The sequence below is a fragment of the Psittacula echo genome (assembly GCF_963264785.1).
Source record: "Psittacula echo genome assembly, chromosome: 10".
Taxonomy (NCBI): Eukaryota; Metazoa; Chordata; class Aves; order Psittaciformes; family Psittacidae; genus Psittacula; species Psittacula echo.
In genome coordinates, this window is record NC_137741.1 from 12,905,647 (window position 1) to 12,924,588 (window position 18,942).

The 18,942-nt window shown below is 36.7% G+C and overlaps 1 protein-coding gene across 1 annotated transcript in view; it reads left to right on the plus strand.

The window, feature by feature from the left end:
* ADAMTSL3 (ADAMTS like 3) overlaps positions 1–18,942 on the plus strand; it is a gene marked incomplete at both ends in the record, with an annotated part of 180,023 nt that overhangs the window by 74,902 nt on the left and 86,179 nt on the right. Inside the window, 3 exons of the mRNA XM_080626663.1 lie at positions 6,150–6,277; positions 8,640–8,685; positions 15,768–16,004. Coding sequence (XP_080482789.1) covers positions 6,150–6,277; positions 8,640–8,685; positions 15,768–16,004 — 411 coding nt within the window. The remainder of the gene's footprint in view (positions 1–6,149; positions 6,278–8,639; positions 8,686–15,767; positions 16,005–18,942) is intronic.

The following is an 18,942-nucleotide window of genomic DNA, read 5'->3' on the forward strand; positions in this document are numbered from 1 at the left end:
GAAACAGGGGAAGTTTAGATTGGATATAAGGAAGAAATTCTTTACTGTGAGGGTGGTGAGGCACTGGAATGGGTTGCCCAGGGAGGTTGTGAATGCTCCATCCTTGGTGGTGTTCAAGGCCAGGTTGGATGAGGCCTTGGGTGACATGGTTTAGTGTGGGGTGTCCCTGCCCATGGCAGGGGGGTTGGAACTAGATGATCTCAAGGTCCTTTCCAACCCTAACTATTCTATGATTCTATGATTCAGTGCAAGAACTCAATAATGATTCTTATTTATCTGGAAATAAGTTTTGACTGTTCTTCTATTTAGTTGCCGCCAAAACTGAAATAATTTTTCCTAAATCTGTAATCTGAATTCTACACCTTACATACAAAATAGAGGTGTAAATCATTTCTGTATGTAACCTTAGCAAGGAAAGAGATTTCTAGTGGAGTTTGTTGCAAAGCCATAGACATAACAGCCAGTGTCAAAAGTGAAGGATACAGTTCTGAGGCTAAATAGCATATCCAGTGATTATCTGCAGGTAAATACTTGTTCTTTCAGTTATGCACTCTGCTCATGGATACAGTCAACAGTGCAATTTGATACCTTTTCCACCAAGTATAGTGTCTGGAATGAAGAATCTGGGAAATGCATCACGAGCTACTCAGGCAGGGTATTTTCCCTTTAGTGCCATAATTCCTTGTGCTACCTCTCTTCGGAGCTGTTGTAGGTATGAGGAGAAGAAAATGGCATAGTGCAGTCCTGCACATGAAGATTGGTGAATAGAACATAACCTTGTGCTTTGGAAGAGTCTGAAAGTCAGGAAAGTGTTAATAGTATTTATGGATTGTGAGAGTGGGAAGAAGCAATAAAAAGGAAATGCTTCATCTATGTTCAAAATACCATCAAGGATGAAATTCACTCCTGGGAGAAGGGCCAGTACTGAGCTTTGGGTATTGCTTAATTTAGGTCTTCAGTGGGACTGAAGTGGTGTTTATACCCTTCAATAGGTTCTTTCACTTGGATGAATTTAATCTGAAGAATCTAGATTCTATGTGGAGAAATTTAATTATACGCAATATGCTATTAAACAGCAATATGATATAGCTATGCCAATGTAACTCCTTATGGGGATTTGCTTTTGGACTTTGGCATGCCTTTTTGAATTAATGTAAACTACTTCGATAAGAAGCCATGAGAAAAATCAAAGAGTGCTCACCCAGAGAGCTGAGCTGCAGTGATGTTGGTAGACTAGCAGATGCATTGGTAAATATTCCTGCATAAGTCCTTACTTGTTATGACAAAGTCTAATTTTGTGAGCCACATCACTCTAACCTGTTTAAGTAGAACATTTTATATATCCATCCAGCCCTAGGCACGATCTGCATTGGTAGATGCTGCCCAGAGATTGTATTAAATTTCTTCTAGAACATGACAGAGCTGGGCACCCTGCTCTGGGGAAGTTTTCAGGGATATGTCACTGGGCAGGATTTAGGGTAGTTTGTGTGTGATATGTACATGTCAGAGGGACTGTCACCTGGAGACTCTTGCAGATGAATCCCAGTGTTGGGTCTGTACGTATTTTTCATTACACATTCTGTTACAATAATACTCGTGTCAAATGCTATGTATGTGGCTTGTGGCTATGTGGCTTCTGTTTGTATTTAAAGCAAAAATGTATGCTAAAACCTCTGGAAAACAAACATTTAAGGTATTGGAGCCTTTCTGTTGAGAAGCTAAATCTTTGTTACACTGAATGCTAAACATTTACATATCCAAGCCTTATGTAATGGATGTCTGAATAATAATAAAACTGCACAAACTGACCTTCATTCTTTGGCACCACATCTCCTTTGAAGTCTGCATGACCAAATTCAAGACAATTATGTCATCCTTCATAACAGCCAAACAAAAGTTTGGCCAAATAATCATTTTTCTCCATATAACAGCACTGTGTTTGATTTTTGTAATGTGTGTCAATGTAGCTGTTGTTATTTACTGGGTGTTACAAGTGACAGTAAAAATCCCCTTGTTTTATATTAATGATCAGCCCTGGTAACATCTGGATTTCATTTTACCTCAGTACCCACTTCTGCTATACTCAGTTACTTTGAGTAGTACGTTGCGGGGCAAGAATGGCTTGAAAGCACACGGACCAATAATTAGCAGAACATGGTGTTGCAGTATGTGCCCATATGTGACGGAAGTGAAACAGAGCCCTGGATGGAAGAAGGGAAACTGGCACTAACATTTCCCTTTCTGTCCAAATCTACCAGTACCACACTTTGAGTAAAATTCTCCATGTAAAAGGCTGTCTCTGTCAGTTAAGGGTTGTCAGCAGAGACTCAGATTGCACATTACTGGGCCTCAGACCTTGGGGAAACCTTGGCATACTGTCATCTCAGTCTTTGGGACTCTGCCTATGTCACCAAGCACTTTAATACTTATTTATTTTCCCTCATTCCCTGATTCAAGTGATCTTTGCCCATGCCCATGTGCAGTGTCATGATTTAACTCTTTGAAAATGAATTATAGATTGGATACAGATTGGGATGGATATAGAATGGGAGGAAATATATTTTGAAACTACCTGTGTCATATAAACTGGATTCATTTCTGAAGAGAACATTGTATAGTTTCTTAAATACTGCTTTGAGTGCAATGCTTGCATCTAACTCTGCGTTTGCATGTGATGCTTTTGGAAGGGATACAGCTCCTGCTAGCGTAGCTGGATCCAGTGGAAGTGTGATGCCTTCTGTCATCTAGTTTTACGTAAAGAGCAGCAAATCATGTAGGTTGTGTTTATAGCTGGCTTAAGTTATTTTATCTGGACTCCCTACAGTTCTTGTGCCTTTACTTGATTTGTGTTACAGCATGGGTACATATATGCATGTACATGCATACATTTGTGTGTGTAGGTACGTACTTGCACAATGAATGTGCCTGATGTATGTGTTGTGTTCATCTGTTGCAAAATTAAACTACTAAAAGAAAAATGCTTCCATTCTAATACGGTTCAGCAAAGCTTCACTTCTGAACAGTTAGAATTATGACTGAAGACAATAAAGCCATGAAAAACTGAAGAAACAAACCACAAATGCAATCCTGATAATAATAATACCCTTTTGTATCCAATTGCAATTAGCTCTTGATTTAATTCATAAATAAGCTGCCAAGATTTTGTTGGTTTAAATCATAATGTTGATGATCTTTATTTTACTTCAGTTTGGTGTTGTGGTGTAGACAAATGTAATATGTAGAGTTTATGAAATCAGACAGCTAGTAAATCAGTATTGTTTTGCTAGTAAATTACAAAGCTAGTGCAAGCTGCTTTTAACTCTTTCCCATGGGACAAACAGTTTGAACTAGCTGGAGTTTAAGTCAACACTGTGGGCACTGAATTAGTCAGTGATTCTGAAGAAGGCTTTGCTGGCATAAACTTCTGCTTTGATCATCCTAGTATTTACAGCTTTTTAATTAGATACAGTTCAGAACAATGGCTTTTATCAAAGCAGTTTGGGAAGTGAACAACTGGACATTGTTTAGGGCTTTAGATGACATTTTGTCTGTTAATATCATGTGGCTGGTTTTAATACAATGATGAAGTTAGGATTATTTTCGGCATTGTCATTGCTTTGTCAAAAGAAACTAGCTAGTTTAAAAAAAGAGTGTGGCATGCATTGCTTTCTTAAATATCGTAAGTTTAATCATTTCTCAACATATTAAAAAACAATAATTTGCCTTGGGATTGTAGAGGACAGACTTTAATTTTGCACTCATAAATTTGAAAGAAGTGACTTTTTGTTCATCTTGACTTATTTTCATGTGCTGAGTGATTTGTTGGGAAGTGCTGAGCTCTTTTTGTTCAAGATTGAAGGCAGTTGGTTCCATTTTCAGTGTCAGACATTGCAGAGTTGGCTCCTGATGTAAAGTAAACCCAAAGCCAGCGTGAAAATTCCTCAGGGATCTTGGCAGAGTAGGGCTCTATCGTTCCTGGAATGGTAGATTGGCCTAAGTACACTTTTAAAGCTTTACAGTAAATGTTCGTAAAATTGGTAAAGTTACGGGAGCAATAGTTAAGGAGCCACTGATGTGTTTAGAGCAACTTCTGCAGTTTAGTGATCAAATGGAGATAGCTTACAAAGGTTCTTTTTTACAAGCTCAAGTTTTTTGAGGAAGAGATGGAAAACTTTGGAAATGGTCAATGTTTGTTAGCTGCTTAACTACAGGGAGTAGTGCTATTATACTAGATCTGCCTACTCTGATTAATGCCTTTAAAACGTGTTTCTGTAGTCCTTGGTTCTGCTTAAGTGCAGCGAAGTTTATCTATTACCACTTGGGTTTCTTGTTCAATAGTTGTACGTACAACTGTGGTGTGAATGCATCCTAACCTCATTCATTGAAATGGACCAGTTTCTCCCTATATTGTTAAGATTTGAATTACACATCCTTCACTTTTAATTCACTTTGGTGATTTTGGAAGAAAATAGTGAGTCTTGTTCTCGTGAGTTTATTTCTGAAATAAAATGTGGATTAAGGTGTGTGCATCTGATTTAGTATTAAGACATAATGTTTATATCTCTTTGCCTGATGATTGCTGACAGGTAGTTCTTCTTTGTTTCAGTGCACTTGTTTTCTGGGAGGGGGAGTAAAGATTCTGAAACACAATTTAAGTTGTGCCTTCCTATGTTGTCAAAAATAATATGATAACATGAATGTACTGCCTTTGTTTGTCGGAGGTCTGCTCAGGTGCCTACTTAGGTCGATGGGAATAAAAAATTTTGCTGTAAATAGTCTTTATTAAAGCTTGGATGAGTTCTTAATGTTCTGTCATTTGCAATTGTATTGGGGCAGAGTAAATATCAGTCAGTGTTCTCTGTCACTGGGATAAATGACTCACTGTCTCATTTTTATCCACAATACGACTTTCATTCATAACGATGTTAATAGCCACTACATTATGTTTGAGGTAGTTTTATGTGCAAACTCTATCACCATGGTGATTAGAGAAATTTGTGTGTTCCTCTCAGTCTGGGTGTAATATAAAGTTCTAAAAAGTCTTAACTTCTTTATAACTGGCCCATCATATGTCTGATGACTCTTAAGGAATTGTTCTTTGAAGTTTCGTTATGAAAACGTGTGTGTGATATTCTTTTCAAAAGAGAAATTTTACAGGTTGCAGAGACAGAGGAATGAAAGTAGGATGTAAATGGAACAGCTGCTGAACAATTGTGGCAAAGTCAGAGAAATGCTTGGGGAAACACTAAATTTAATCACCCTATGTTTTCTTCATGAAGAAAATCAGAAACCAAAGTATACTCTCTTAAAGAAAGACATGACTGAATAATTTCATTCATATTACTTTTTAATATTGAACTATTGTATTTAAGCAACCATTTTCTAAATGTTCTGATAAAATTCTCTGGGAAATGAATAGGATACAATGCAAGTGAAAAATGACATTTTTAAAGGTCATTTAAAGAAGAATTTTGGCCTTTGCCACAAATCTTTCATTTTAACATTTGTGATGTCTGGTAATAATGTTTTTGAAGCATGTGTAAGTGAATTTAAGTTTAAATCAGTGTATAATTGGTATAACCTAAAAATAACTCTATAAGTGATCTTTAATCTTTTCCCTGATCTCTTTCAAAGTAATAGCACGTTTTGTAGTGAAGTTGTATTCTTGGTTTGCTTCCCTGATTTCAGTTCTGGCTGTGCACTTTGAAAGATTTGATGTCCTTATTTTCTGTACTGCTGCCTGAGTGCAGCCACACTTGGGATAAAAAGAGACTTTAGTCATCTTATTAGTTCTGGGTATGAAACTCCTTTGGTTAGGATCTCAGAAAGCCCAGCACCTGCTCAGAACATGATGCCTGTCCTGGTTGCTCTAGATCTACTGTGTGGTTTCTATGCAGAATGTTGGGAATGACAGCGTATTTGTACATAGCAGTCGTTCGGCTGAAGGCACCGCATCAAAGACACTTTATCTTCAAAGACTCTGCTTCCTTTCCCATGTAATTATTATGTATTGAAATAGTAAATAAATTCAAAATACTGTAAATAAGCAACAAAATAATGTACGTAGTACTATTAATGGCAAGCAGTAAAACATATACCAAATAAATTAATGTGGGTTGTTTTTTTTCTCCTATGTTCAATTTTTGTAGACCTCCAGAATTACCCGCTCTGATGAAGATAAGGATGGCTCCTGGGATGCCTGGGGAGCCTGGAGTGATTGCTCACGGACATGTGGGGGGGGAGCCTCCTACTCACTGAGGAGGTGTTTAAATGGCAGGTAAGCAACAGGCTTATGTGTATTTATTCTTCCGCAGCTATGATGTATTTCCCTATCCTCATGTTTGTAGAGAAGCATTATTGCTTCTGTTTATGGAACCAAGTAGTGTGCACAGATCAAATGTTATGAAATCCTGCTTTTAATATACTTCTGTAATATATTAGATAAATATCTTAGCCTTCAACTCTGGTAGAACTTTAGCATGTTATTAAATATGTTCGTGGAATAACGAGAATGATTTAGTATGGTCAAATATTGAGAGAACTCCCTGTCACTGTAATATAAAGTGACTGGTGAGTTACCTGCATACAAGTCAGCCTGCACTTGAACATTACTTGAAATAATGTTCAAGTGCAGGCTCCTCCATGTCTTCCCTGTAATGAAAAACAAGTGACCTACTCTACATATAGATGTACACATGCTGCTTTCTGTTAGGAAACTTTTCCTCTGCCAGCTCTTCCTGCACAGTGGTCCTGGTGGCCATGCGTTTTCATGGATAAGCCTTAGTGTAACTGGAAGAGAGCAGTGTGTGTGGTGAAAACAGTTTACCTCAGTAGTAAAGCTGGACTAGCATAGGATTTGTTGCTACAATCCTAAAAGTAGGAGTAATGAAATAGACCTGTAGTCAGGCTAGAAGAGATCCTAACCAGCTGAGAAGCATCTGTGCTGGTGTACATAATGGCCTGCTTTGCTTGAATTATTCTGGAGATTTTTAAAACTGGTGGTTATGCTTAAATTTCTGTTTTGTTGAGATTTCTTAAGTTAAATGCAGTATCACCCAGGAATTTGATTTTTCTTAAAGAAGGCTTGCAGTGTGACACACTAGTGAAGTGCAAACTGTGTGAAATATGTAGCTAAAGATGATTGATTAAAACACTGCCTGTTTCTTTTAGTGCAAAATGCACAAAAGGCTTTGAGAAAAGCAATAGTTCAAGCAAGAAGCCGTGATATTCTCCCAGAGTGTTAGGAACTATGAAATGAGCTCAATAAATTGCAGCAATATAAATTCCACTGTGGTTTTATTAATATTTTTAATGTGTTCCCCTGTGAAAAACATGTGTTTTCCATACCTTGACAAATGTGTACTTTCAAGGTTTTTTTTTCTGTGCTTTATTGTTGTTGTAATGTCCAGGAAATGTGCAATAGTGAAACAAAGTTTTCACATTTGTGTGTATCATAAACATTTTTAACTTACATGTTCTGATGCAATCTGTCTTGCAAAAGATTGGAAATTTGAGACGTAATACCTTGAGCTTGCAGAGCTGTACCTTCAGCTGAGCTTGTTGAACTCTTGCTTCAGGCATCCGTTGCCTTTTCCTTTTCAAATGGTAGTTTTCAATCTGCCACACATATTAAAGAATTTTCTTAATATTTGCCATCAGTTTTCATGCAAAACGTGGAAAGTTCAACAGCAGCTTTAAATTACCAGCCACACATTCATGCATTCTTTAATGTAAGGCAGGTCTTTTTGGTAACAGGTATTATCCCGAAACACTATTCCTGATTCTGGAGACATCACTAATTATAATTCCCTGACAAATAATTTGAAATATGTTTTCAGTTTTTTCAAGGGCTTGATTTTGTCTTTATTAAGGGAAGTATCTTACCAGTCAATTACTGAGGAGTTTGGCAAACTTTGTCCCTAAGAAAACAAAAGTGTGAACTACCCGCCACACCCAGTTATGAGACCACAATAAATAATCATGACTTTATTTTATGCCTGTTATTTCAGCTACTAACAACAGACTTAGCCAAGGACCTATATTACCTGGATTTCAGGATTCAGATGCATTGGGCACTTTAGAAATACATGAGAATTTAATTTCATTAAAAATTATGAAATCTGCTCATGTGGCAGTAAAATTACATGCTGTTCTTCAAAAACTGTATTGTTTTGGAGGAAAGGAAAGGTTTTAAGCTGTTCTTTCTTTCCTAAACAAAACAGGAGAAGGGAAAGTTAATGCTCATCATTCTGACGCTTGATTAAAGGATTGCTTAGATACTCTGATCCTCTTTTCTTCTGGGTTGCATCTTGTGGGTTAGAAGCAGCTTTGCTGCAGACAGCATAGATCAGGCTTAGGGATATTTTGTGAAATCTTTTTCACAAAAGAAATGTGGTTTTCATAAGGTTTGCAGTAAATTAGGCTTACAGGGAAAGCCATACGTTCTTTGCTAAAGAGAGACAGCAGTGTAACCTGTTGAATCCCCAGATCCCCTTTGTATTTAAACCTTGCATTTTGAGTCCAAATTATGGTAGGGCAGTAGCTATAAAAGTCTAATTTTGAAGCAAATAACTAGCTGTAAAACAGGCATGGTTGTGTTCTGCCATTATTCAGTGTAACCAATTTACTCTGTTTTTCAGGAACTGTGAAGGTCGAAATATTCGATACAAAACCTGCAGTAATAATGTGAGTCTGGTTTTTAATCCTATTTTACTTATTCAAGCAATGTGTTAAAGTTCAAGAAATGCTGCTGCTTGTTTAAAACCTCATAGTGCATAATTTTCTTTCCATCATTAATACAAATTTTAAAGATTTCAGTCTGCATGACACCACAAGATCTGAAATTTAGGTTTCCCAAATGAACGTTTTCTTTTGAAATTATAAGGCCAATTGTGATTCAGAATGTTTTATATCTTTTATTAGGAAAGTTACACATTTTGGTGGATTAACAAATCAGTTCTCATCATAAACTAGAAAGTGCTTTTCCTGGGAGTGCTGTCTTTCAGATGAAGCATTAAACTGAGCTCCTGATCAGTTTATGATTAATAATGATTTCTGATCATTAAAGATACAGTGGTACTCTTCACATGAGCAAAGAGGTTAACTGCCTGTGTCTGTTCCTTGACTTGTATAATTACTGCTTCTCTTCCCTCTGTTTCCCTAAGCCCAGATCTTTATATGTCTATACGTAAAAGCATATATATTGAGGTAAGCTGGCTTTGCTGATTTCCATGACTGATTTTAAAGCTGGAGTTCTGATTACACAGTTGCTGTTGATGTAATGCAGTCACATTATACAGACACGTTGTATGACAACCAATCGCATACGCCATACTTCATGACTTGTCCCCAACTGATTGTAGTGATGTTTTGTGCTTAAATGTGTGTAAGTGGCTTCTGCCTTTCACTCCAGGTGTAGTCTGTTCAAGGTGTGCAGGACTTTGTGATAGCACTGACCCACAAACATTTTGTACAAACACACTAATTCAAGGCGGTTTATTTTCAGCAGTCTCCCCCTTGCATGGGTTACCTTACCATGTAAGTGATAAATCAATGTGATATTCATATAATCCCATTCCAGAAAAGAGAGAAGGTGGATAAGTAATTAAATCAAAAGTGTCTTTTTTTTTTTTTATGTCTAGTGCATTTGATTCATCTGCTTCTAGGTGGGAGAAAGGTAGCAATTTTCACTCAAATACCACTAAAAGGTGAGGGTTGCAGTTCCTTTGGGTTGAATTATATCCAGGCAAGAGCAGGTGATACTCATGGCATTGCCAGCTCTGTTTTATCTGCCAGCAATGTATAGCTGTGAAGTATGACATTCTGAAGCGGCTTGATACTGAAAGTTGCGCAGTAAATATGTTGTATTGGTGTATATCCTGGGAGAACCGGCCATTCCCACTCTTCAATTTGCTACACCTACAGTTTCTTGTGTGCCAGTTGGCTTTTGCCCTCCTTGAAAACAAGACTTGCTAGCACCTTGAACTGCTCTAACGCTCCACTCCTCAGTGCTGGATGGGTTTTCCACCACAACAGCTCACTGCCTGAGTTCCTGCTGGCAGAGGCTAGTGGAAGTGATTGACAAATCCATACATGCAAAAATCAGATTCTGGAGACAAACCCTGTCACTTGCCCTTTCAAAATAAAAGGCCTAGCATCTTTGTGCACAGTGTCCTTAGCTCATAAATCAAAATGCCACATACAAAAAAACCCCCATAATCTTTTAAAGCTGTGTGATGAGCTAAATTGCAGCCAGCCAGTATGTGTGCAATAAACAAACTGCCACTGTAAAACATATTTGCTACATTCCTTTTCTACGCAACTAGTTGTGTGCCTTGTTACAATAATATACCTCTGATTGATCCTGTGCACTACAGCTTCCTATGAATGGTACACACCAGTCAAAGTAGTATACCTTGTTCCCCTAGCAAAAGGACTAGAAAACTACGCAGCCTGAAGAAAAGGAGAAAGATTAAATCAATTTGGGCATATTTTCTGCTGTAAGCAAAGGTCTGCGTGCTTTTAAGATACGTAAGAGCAATTGTGGATGCTGTTCATTTTAAGGATTATGTAGTAAAAATCTGATGGAAATGAAGGCACATTATGCTTCAGCTCAGAGAGAATAAAGATGATTACCATATCCTTTCTGAACTCCCAGGGAGTTTTTCTGAAGTCAGTGGGGCCTGTTTTTTAACTTCAGGACTTATTTTAAAGCGATAAGTGGCAAGCATCTTGTATGTGAGTCTGTTAGAATTTATGATGATTCAAATGTTAATTTCCAGACAGGAAGCTGCCTTTACAGTTCTGCTTTTGGAGCATGTCTGAAAGGGATCAGGTTTCCATTTCAGTTCAGATATAGCCAGAATCTCTCTGAATGGTTTTTCTTAAATTATGGATCAGATAATGGAGAACTCCTGAGAAAAATTTCATGAGATTTCTGCTGTTGCTACAGTTGATCTTTGAATTTGGCATCACTGAATTCAAGCCCAGTATTAGACCTGACTTAACCTTGACACAAGAGCTAACACCAAATGTAAACCTGGGGCTGCTAGGCCAGTTTTGTTTCAAATTATATAATTTTACCCAAAGCCTTATTTCTAATGAATGCTTCTCACTTTAGGAATAAAATTTTAGTTTGAAAATTAAGAGTTGATACAAGCTTATTTCTGTATTAGTAGGCATTATTGTTAACCACATGAGACATTCAGTATATATATGCTATGTAAAGCTGTCTGCAAATGTAATTTTGCTACATGATACATTACACCACTAACATCTATATTGGAGAGTACAAATGAAGCACAACTTAATATGTGTGTCATTCTAATGAAAAGAACAAGAATCATTTTACCAGAAAATTGATTTCATCTGGATTTGTAATAGAATAGTAGTAAGTTCATTGAACTCAAGCATAGTTCCAGAATAATATTAGTGATATTTCAATCAAGAAATTAATTCAAAGTCTTAACAACAAGATAACTGCTGAGATTAAGGCATATGTATATTCTGCTTATCTTTCTATCATAAATAAGATACCAGGTGTCAGATTTCCTAAAACTGCATGTATGTTTGCAGGTTTTCTTATAGAAACTTTGGAGAAATAAGCCATATAAATTGTTCATTATATGCTGTTCAGTGAGATTTTCAGTCTTTCTTAACCCTCCTTTTTTTTGTATTTCCATTTTTGTATATACTGTTACATTCTCATGCTATGATGTGCACTATATGGAAGTGTTTAAGATAATCCTTTAGGGTCCTATTCATAGAAACAAGTTATTTGGGCCATTTCCCCATAAATTTCACATTCTTGTGTGCCAAAAAGTCACTTACATATTTGCCAGAGTGACTCTTCTGCAGTAAGAAAAAACTCTACCTTGTAACAGATTTCCCATGTTTAATTCCATTATAAACTTTTATTATAGGCAGATGATGCTCACACTTGTTCAACATATTCATCAGATTATTGCTCCATCATCTACTTCTTAAACAGCTCATTTATCCTAGTCAGAAAATCTTGGCTGAACTGTGTCTACTTTAGTCCTATAATATTTCACCTTGAGTTGCCCAGTTTCTCTCTAATCTGCTTGTTTGTTTATTTGATTTTGATAATGCTTATGCACCGTATGGCTCTTGTGGCTAGGGTGGTTTCTAGCTCAGGTATCTTGATTTTACTAAGAAGTGGCCTGGAAATTGCTTAGGAAAACATAGAGCCTGAAGCTAATTTCAAAAAGAAAACAAAACAATGACTTCATCGCTTTTGGCTAGGTTTCAACAAAATGAGATTCAAAGAATAAAACTAGACAAAGGGCTAGACTTTCTTTGGTGTCATCATTTTTACTGGGAATTTTCTTGCCTTCTCTTTTGTGCTTTTTTCAGTGGAGTAATTGTTGGCAGGAGTCGCAGGGTCTGATGCAACCGTCATATTTTGTACATGAACATTGCCTACAAAGATACAGATTTCCCAGGTTAGCTTTGTTTTCAAAGGCTAAGATTGCTTGCTGCCAAAACTCAAATGATACATTTCATAAGAAGCCAGCCCTTGAATGCAGTAGTTTTTAATCATCTGTCAAAATAAGAATGGGAATATATATATGTACATACATGTATATATTTTTAGCTTGCATGGTAGTCATGTCTGATGCATTTTTTCAGATCTGTCTAATAATATGTTCATAAGTCATGTCATAAAGACACTTCATTCTCTTATAATATCTGTATGTATTTATTCTGCTGACATTTTCATGCATTAAAACTCATAGATATGTCCTCAGCTACTTATGTATTGTATGAACTTATGAACAGCCTGGCTTGAATTGGATTGAATGCAAGACACAAACTGTTGCTGAAGTTAGGAAATCTGAAAAATCCTGGAATTAGTCACAAAAATATTTAACAAACAAGAAAAAGATGTGGAATATTGAGAAGAAAGAGGGAATGATGGAAGGAATTGATGTCTGAAATAGGTTAAAACCAAAAAGAGATACAAACAGGATGAGGAGATGAGGATTGGGGCCTATGTGTCATTGTCTGACAGTGTGGCTTTGCCCACTTCCCAAACATGTTTCACCCTTATCTCTTTCACATCATGCCATCCCCTTTTCCTTTCTATTTCTTAAACTCCCTCTTGTTTTTCTGACCCATTGTAATGGATTAAACTAAAGTTTACAAGTTCTCTTGTTGTCTTGATTACATTCCTTTGTGTTTGTCTTTGTTTAGATTATAAACTCCTTCCTTTATGCAAATATTTATTGTTCCCAAGAAAACAGGGATCTGAACTTGGTTGCTGTCCAAACTCTGATATAATGCAAATGATAATTTCTTCCCTGCAATATCTCTTTGTGATGCTTCTTTTATGCTCCTGCTTTTTGAACAGAGCTCAAATACAAAGCAGGTGGAGCTGGCATATGAATCAAGCTGGCTGGATCACTTTGTGTTCTTTGAAGATGCCAAAACAGAATAGGGAGATGAGAATTCACTTGCTCTCAAGCAGTCAGGAAGTGAATGGAAGGAAGGAGCTGCATTGTGTTGAATCAATGAGAAACATGCAGTAACCACAGATTGACATCCTGACATTGTAGTGTTTGTGTCTTGGCATTGCATCGACACCAAGTGATAATGAATTGTAACAACAGCTTGTCAAAACTCAGCCTAAGGCCATCACTCTGCGTATTTTACAGATAGCTCTTTAATTCTTTGTGATGAAAATGTGGCTGTGCATGGCTGAATAACACTACTCTGACATACTGCTTCTAACTTTACCTGAATCTAACTTCCACTTATATTTATCCTTAGCTACTACTCTATTTGTAATGGTGGAAGGGAACCATATGGTATCCATATGAACTTTGAAGTTCTCTCTGCTTTTTAGACTTGCTATTGTGGAAAATGAGAGGTGACAGATAAGTCAAAACCAAATTCTGCTCTCATTTACACCAGTGCAAACTTGGTGAATTTCTTAGGAGTGACACTGCAGTAAATAAGGGTGGTTTCCAACAGTGTTTGCTTGACGTTTTTAGAAGCTCTTGCTCGTGGGATTTTGCGGAGGTAAAATTCTCAGAGGATTGCAGTAACTATAATTTCCGCTTGTCTTATTCCATCATTTTAGTTTTTAAAAAATATGTTTTTATATGAAATATAAATATGAAAAAATAATATGAAAAAAAATTCAACCTAGAATTATCCCAGATTTAAAATAATACAAAATGTATTAGCATCATTCTGAGTTATTCTCAGTGTAAGGTGTAGAGCTGAACAGAGTTGGAAAATGTTGCTGGAAACTCTCAGTGAATTGCTCGGTTCTCAGCTGCAAAATCCCAGGTGTTGATCAGTAAAGAGAATCCTAATGTTAGAAGATATTTTTATGCAGACTACAAATAAACCAGAGACATTTCTAGGTTACTGTTTTCTAGGGTGAAAAAAAATCTAAGGCATTGACAAAGCTAGTTAAGCTAATGCAGTGCCAGCTCATCCAGATTCATATGAGCAAGATGGTGTCAGGACAACATTGTTGAGGTCATTGGACTGGAATTTGAACCTTTCTCATGTATGTTTTAATCTTCAGTACTGTGTAATGCATTTACTATTCCTTCAGCTTTTTTTCAGGGAAGGTTCAGTTCACTGATAAGGCTGAAGCTGACTTCAGGATTAGTATTGCTAACTAATACTTAGTAATAAGTTCCATGAGTTCAGCTGACACATCCCAATGTTTCTGCCTTACATCCAATGAAAACAAATTTGTTAAAATCAGCCTTACATCTGGCTTATATGTAGTTGGAATTCTTGGAAGAATATCCTTTGTCTGGCATATGGACTATTTGACACTGGACACACTTTCAAATGAAGTCTTATCAAATGAAGTGAGAAGTTGACACACTAACTCCTTTGCCAGTACTTTACCAAAGTTATTTTTGAATAAATGGGTATTCATCTCCATTCATGTCAGTGTAGTTTAATATTAACAACATTGGGTGCAATGCTCTATCTAGGAAAAATATTTTAGAATATTTTATTTCAAACAGTTCTTACATTTGGTCTTTCAGCTGTATGTTCTGAGGCTCTGTATGGGAAGAGGTACAGAACTGTCTCATTAGAATTGGAACTGTATAATCAGTAGTTACCAATTTGAAGTATATTTCATTTCAACAAAGTAACCCTCACTGCTTCTATGAGGTAAAGAAGTTTTGTTAAAGGACTAAGCACTGAAAGTTCTGCTGCCTCCTCCTAATGCTCCTGTCCCCTGTTTGAGCAATACTAAACAATTAATTAGATAAATTTTTTTTTTATGTGTAAATAGCAGTAATACCTCTTTCATTACTCTGACGTATGAATTGATGAATGAGTGTAGAGCAGTCAGAAATCCTTTAGTGGAAAGAACTATTGAAAAGAGAAATATTAAATGTGAGACATCTCATTATATTCACTTAAGTTGCATAGATTCCTTTAGAAGCTAATTCTTACTACAGAACCAGACATTAAATATACTACATAGTGTCATAAAAAGTAGCATTTTTAATTCTTCTCTCGTATCAGTTATGTTGTTACTGGAATATGTGTGATATTCTGTTACTTGTGCTGAAAGGAATGGATTAAGCACCATAAATTGTTTTAATACACACTTTAAAACCTTGCAATTTGACGTATTTGTCATAGCAGATCAGTTCTTGAACCAAGCCTCCCTGAATAGATTCTGTGTAATTCATCAGATAACATTACTGCAAATGTGAAGTATTCCTTTCCTAAAACTGACATTTCCTTTGGTTTGTTTTTAGGACTGCCCTTCAGATGTTGGTGACTTCAGAGCACAGCAGTGTTCAGCCTACAATGATGTCAAATACCAGGGGCATTTTTATGAGTGGATCCCTGTGTATAATGATCCTACTGCACCATGTGCCCTGAAGTGTCAAGCTCTGGGAAAGAACTTGATTGTGGAACTTGCCCCAAAAGTACTAGATGGTACTCGTTGCAATATTGAGTCTTTGGATATGTGCATCAGTGGAATATGCCAGGTATGTTCATGGTGTAAATCTAAATGTGACCTTTGTTGCGAGGCACTTTGCTCATGAGTGGATTTTTTTTTCTGGTTATTTTTCATCTTTATGTATAAGTTTACTTTAGATCTATCTGCAAGTACTGCCCAATGGATTGTAGATAACTTACCTTTTCTTGCATATAGAAGTTCGTGACTGCCTTAGCCATTAGTATGTTCATATATAAAAGGTCAATAACATTCACTCTTATATTTGTATGTTAAAATTAATGAAACTAGTTATACTAGTTATAGCTGTCCAACCTTTAATATGTCTGTCTGGGGGTGTGATGAAATTGCATAGCCTTCTACTTCACTCTTTCTCCAAGTCCTGTATCTTATGAGCACTGTTAAAGAGAAAACTTGATGTTTTATGGGATCCAGCCCAGAATGGCAGGTGTGAGAGTATGTGTGTGTCTTGTTGAATGGATGAATGAGTATATGTTGTGATTGAATGAATTGATTGTTGGCATCATTTTACTGGGAATCTACATTTCTAGATTTATTATTATTATGCTATCGATTTTACATAATTGGTGTAAAAATGGAGAGTTATAGTATTTGAGGCAAGCAGTACTGCAATCTTAAATTTTATAAACAGAACAATTTTATATAGAATGGATATGTTACTGCAATTAGTTTTCTTTCTCTGCAAGTGGTTGTTGCTCTTTTAAATGCTTAAAATTTGTGCAACTCAAAAATGCAGGATATGGCCCAGTGAGCAAACCAGCTCCATTGTAGGGGAAAATTTGACACCTTTGGCATAAGACTGGTGCATGGATTACAGCAACATTAATATATGATCTGGACTTTACTATGGATTTTACGTGATGTCTATGTATACTGCAGTTCCAATGCCAGTCATGCCAACACACAATGCATCTGCTGCCTCTGAAATAGAAAAATTCCATCCAGTTTTCCCCTTCAAGAGACTGCATTTGTCTCTTCACAGTGGTATCCAACAGCGTTCATTACCCTATGCATTTAAAATAGGATATACCTCTATGAACTCTAGAAGCACTTGTCAATGAATACAATTTTTTTGCAATATTCTTAGTGATATTTCAATACAAGCTTTCTTCTAACACAAGCTTTCACCCTGGAGAAAGGTCAAAAAGCCTTTTCTAGGTGATGCGCTTAGAGCAGCCTCTGCTATTTGTGACACTGCAGCATGTAACATCATGCTGAAGCTAATGGAGATTGGGTTTTTCAAAGGCTTTTGAGACTTGCTCAGAGTCCTGCGGGGTTTCCTATGTCTCCCACAGTGGCTTCAAACATTTACTATCTTTCATGTGTAGCATACAATTCACTTTGTCTAGAGTGGATCCAATTTTGTGATGAACAGTTGAAAGGTATATTTAAAAGGGCTGCCTTCAATGTCTCTTCTTAGTATTTTGTAGTATTCATGTGTATATCTGATATCAAATGCTTGGAAATTTAAATAATCTATTCTTAGAATAAACATAGTAATAGCAGGAGAAGTTAATAATTCCAGAAATAGAACTGGAACTCTTTCATACTATTAATGAGAATAAACTTTTCTCCATCTCTTCCATTTTTTTCAGTGTGAGAAGAGCTTCAGAAAAAAAAAAAGGGAAAACCAAAACCAAACGTGTTTAGTGTGTGTCCTGTGTTGTGACTTAAATAATTTAATTCATTTATAACTTAGCCTTGTAAGCAGCTAGATGTTTTCACTATATTTCCTTTAAGTCACTGGCACTTGCTGAAGTATTCTTGCATGAATGGAAAATTTCTCCTTTCTAAAGTATATATGTGATAATTTAGTGTTGGATAATTTTGACGTAAAAATTTGAATTTCAATTCAATGAATTGAAATGACAGGAATTCACTGGAATTACATTTTTCTCTTTGTGGACTGTTCTGGGTGCAGAGTGGAAAGGTTGCTACTTGTGAAAGTGACTGCGAGAGGTGGGGGACTTCCTCAGAAACCAACACCGAGCTTTGTTGCTACTCGTATTTAAGCAGCAAAAGAAAACAAATTGACACCTAATCTCTTCCCTGGGAAAATATGGTTATTTAGTCAACTGCTGTTAAGAGGGAGACAGCAAAATTGATTCTCTACAATTGTTGCTATGAGATCACTCTGTTGGGTTCTGACATATACTTGGCACAGCCTGCAAATAACTTGGCAAGTGTTTTTACAGTTAACTCATCTAAATAAACATGTCATACTGCTGATGTGGATATCTTTGCTTTTATGCCTAGGAGCACCAAAGAGTTAGTATAAGGAGACTGCCTTGCCTGAGTCCCTTTCCAACTGGTGCTGGTTTTGCTCATTTATTGTCTCCAAGTTGGCAGGTTTTATAAGATCTCAGCTTCCCCTCCTACCCCCCAATATGATTTCACTTTTGTCTGCTTTCTTACGCATGGTCAGGTAGAACTGCGTCACTAATTCTACCTCTTGGATTCTTGCTCAGACTTGGCAGCATATGAATTTACAAGTACAGAGGGTTCCTGTTGTCTGCAACAGGACAGTGTTTGTTTTGAGTCTCTGCACTTCTCTTAACAAAGAAAATCAAACTAAATAATGCTTCATCAAAGAAAATCATGAGATGACAGAGCTGCTCTTTGGATAGGAGGTTTGAGGCTTCAAGGGAACTAAAATCTAAAGACAGTTGAACAGGGAAAAGTTTATTGGGAAGGTTAAAGATATTTTGGGGTTGCTTAAGGCTTAACTCAGCCAAACCTTTTGATAATGTATTAGTCTGCTACTGGTGTGCTTCTGTTACCAAAGCGATTATCTGGGGCTGTTGTGTTAAATGGAGGCAGGTCAAAACTTCACTGCTGGGAGGATTTTCACAGTTCTGATATTTTTTTGTAGTCTGCAGAACTCCCAACACATTTTTTCATATAATATATTCCTGCTGTGCCCATCTGGGTGTGGGTGGAGGCATTTT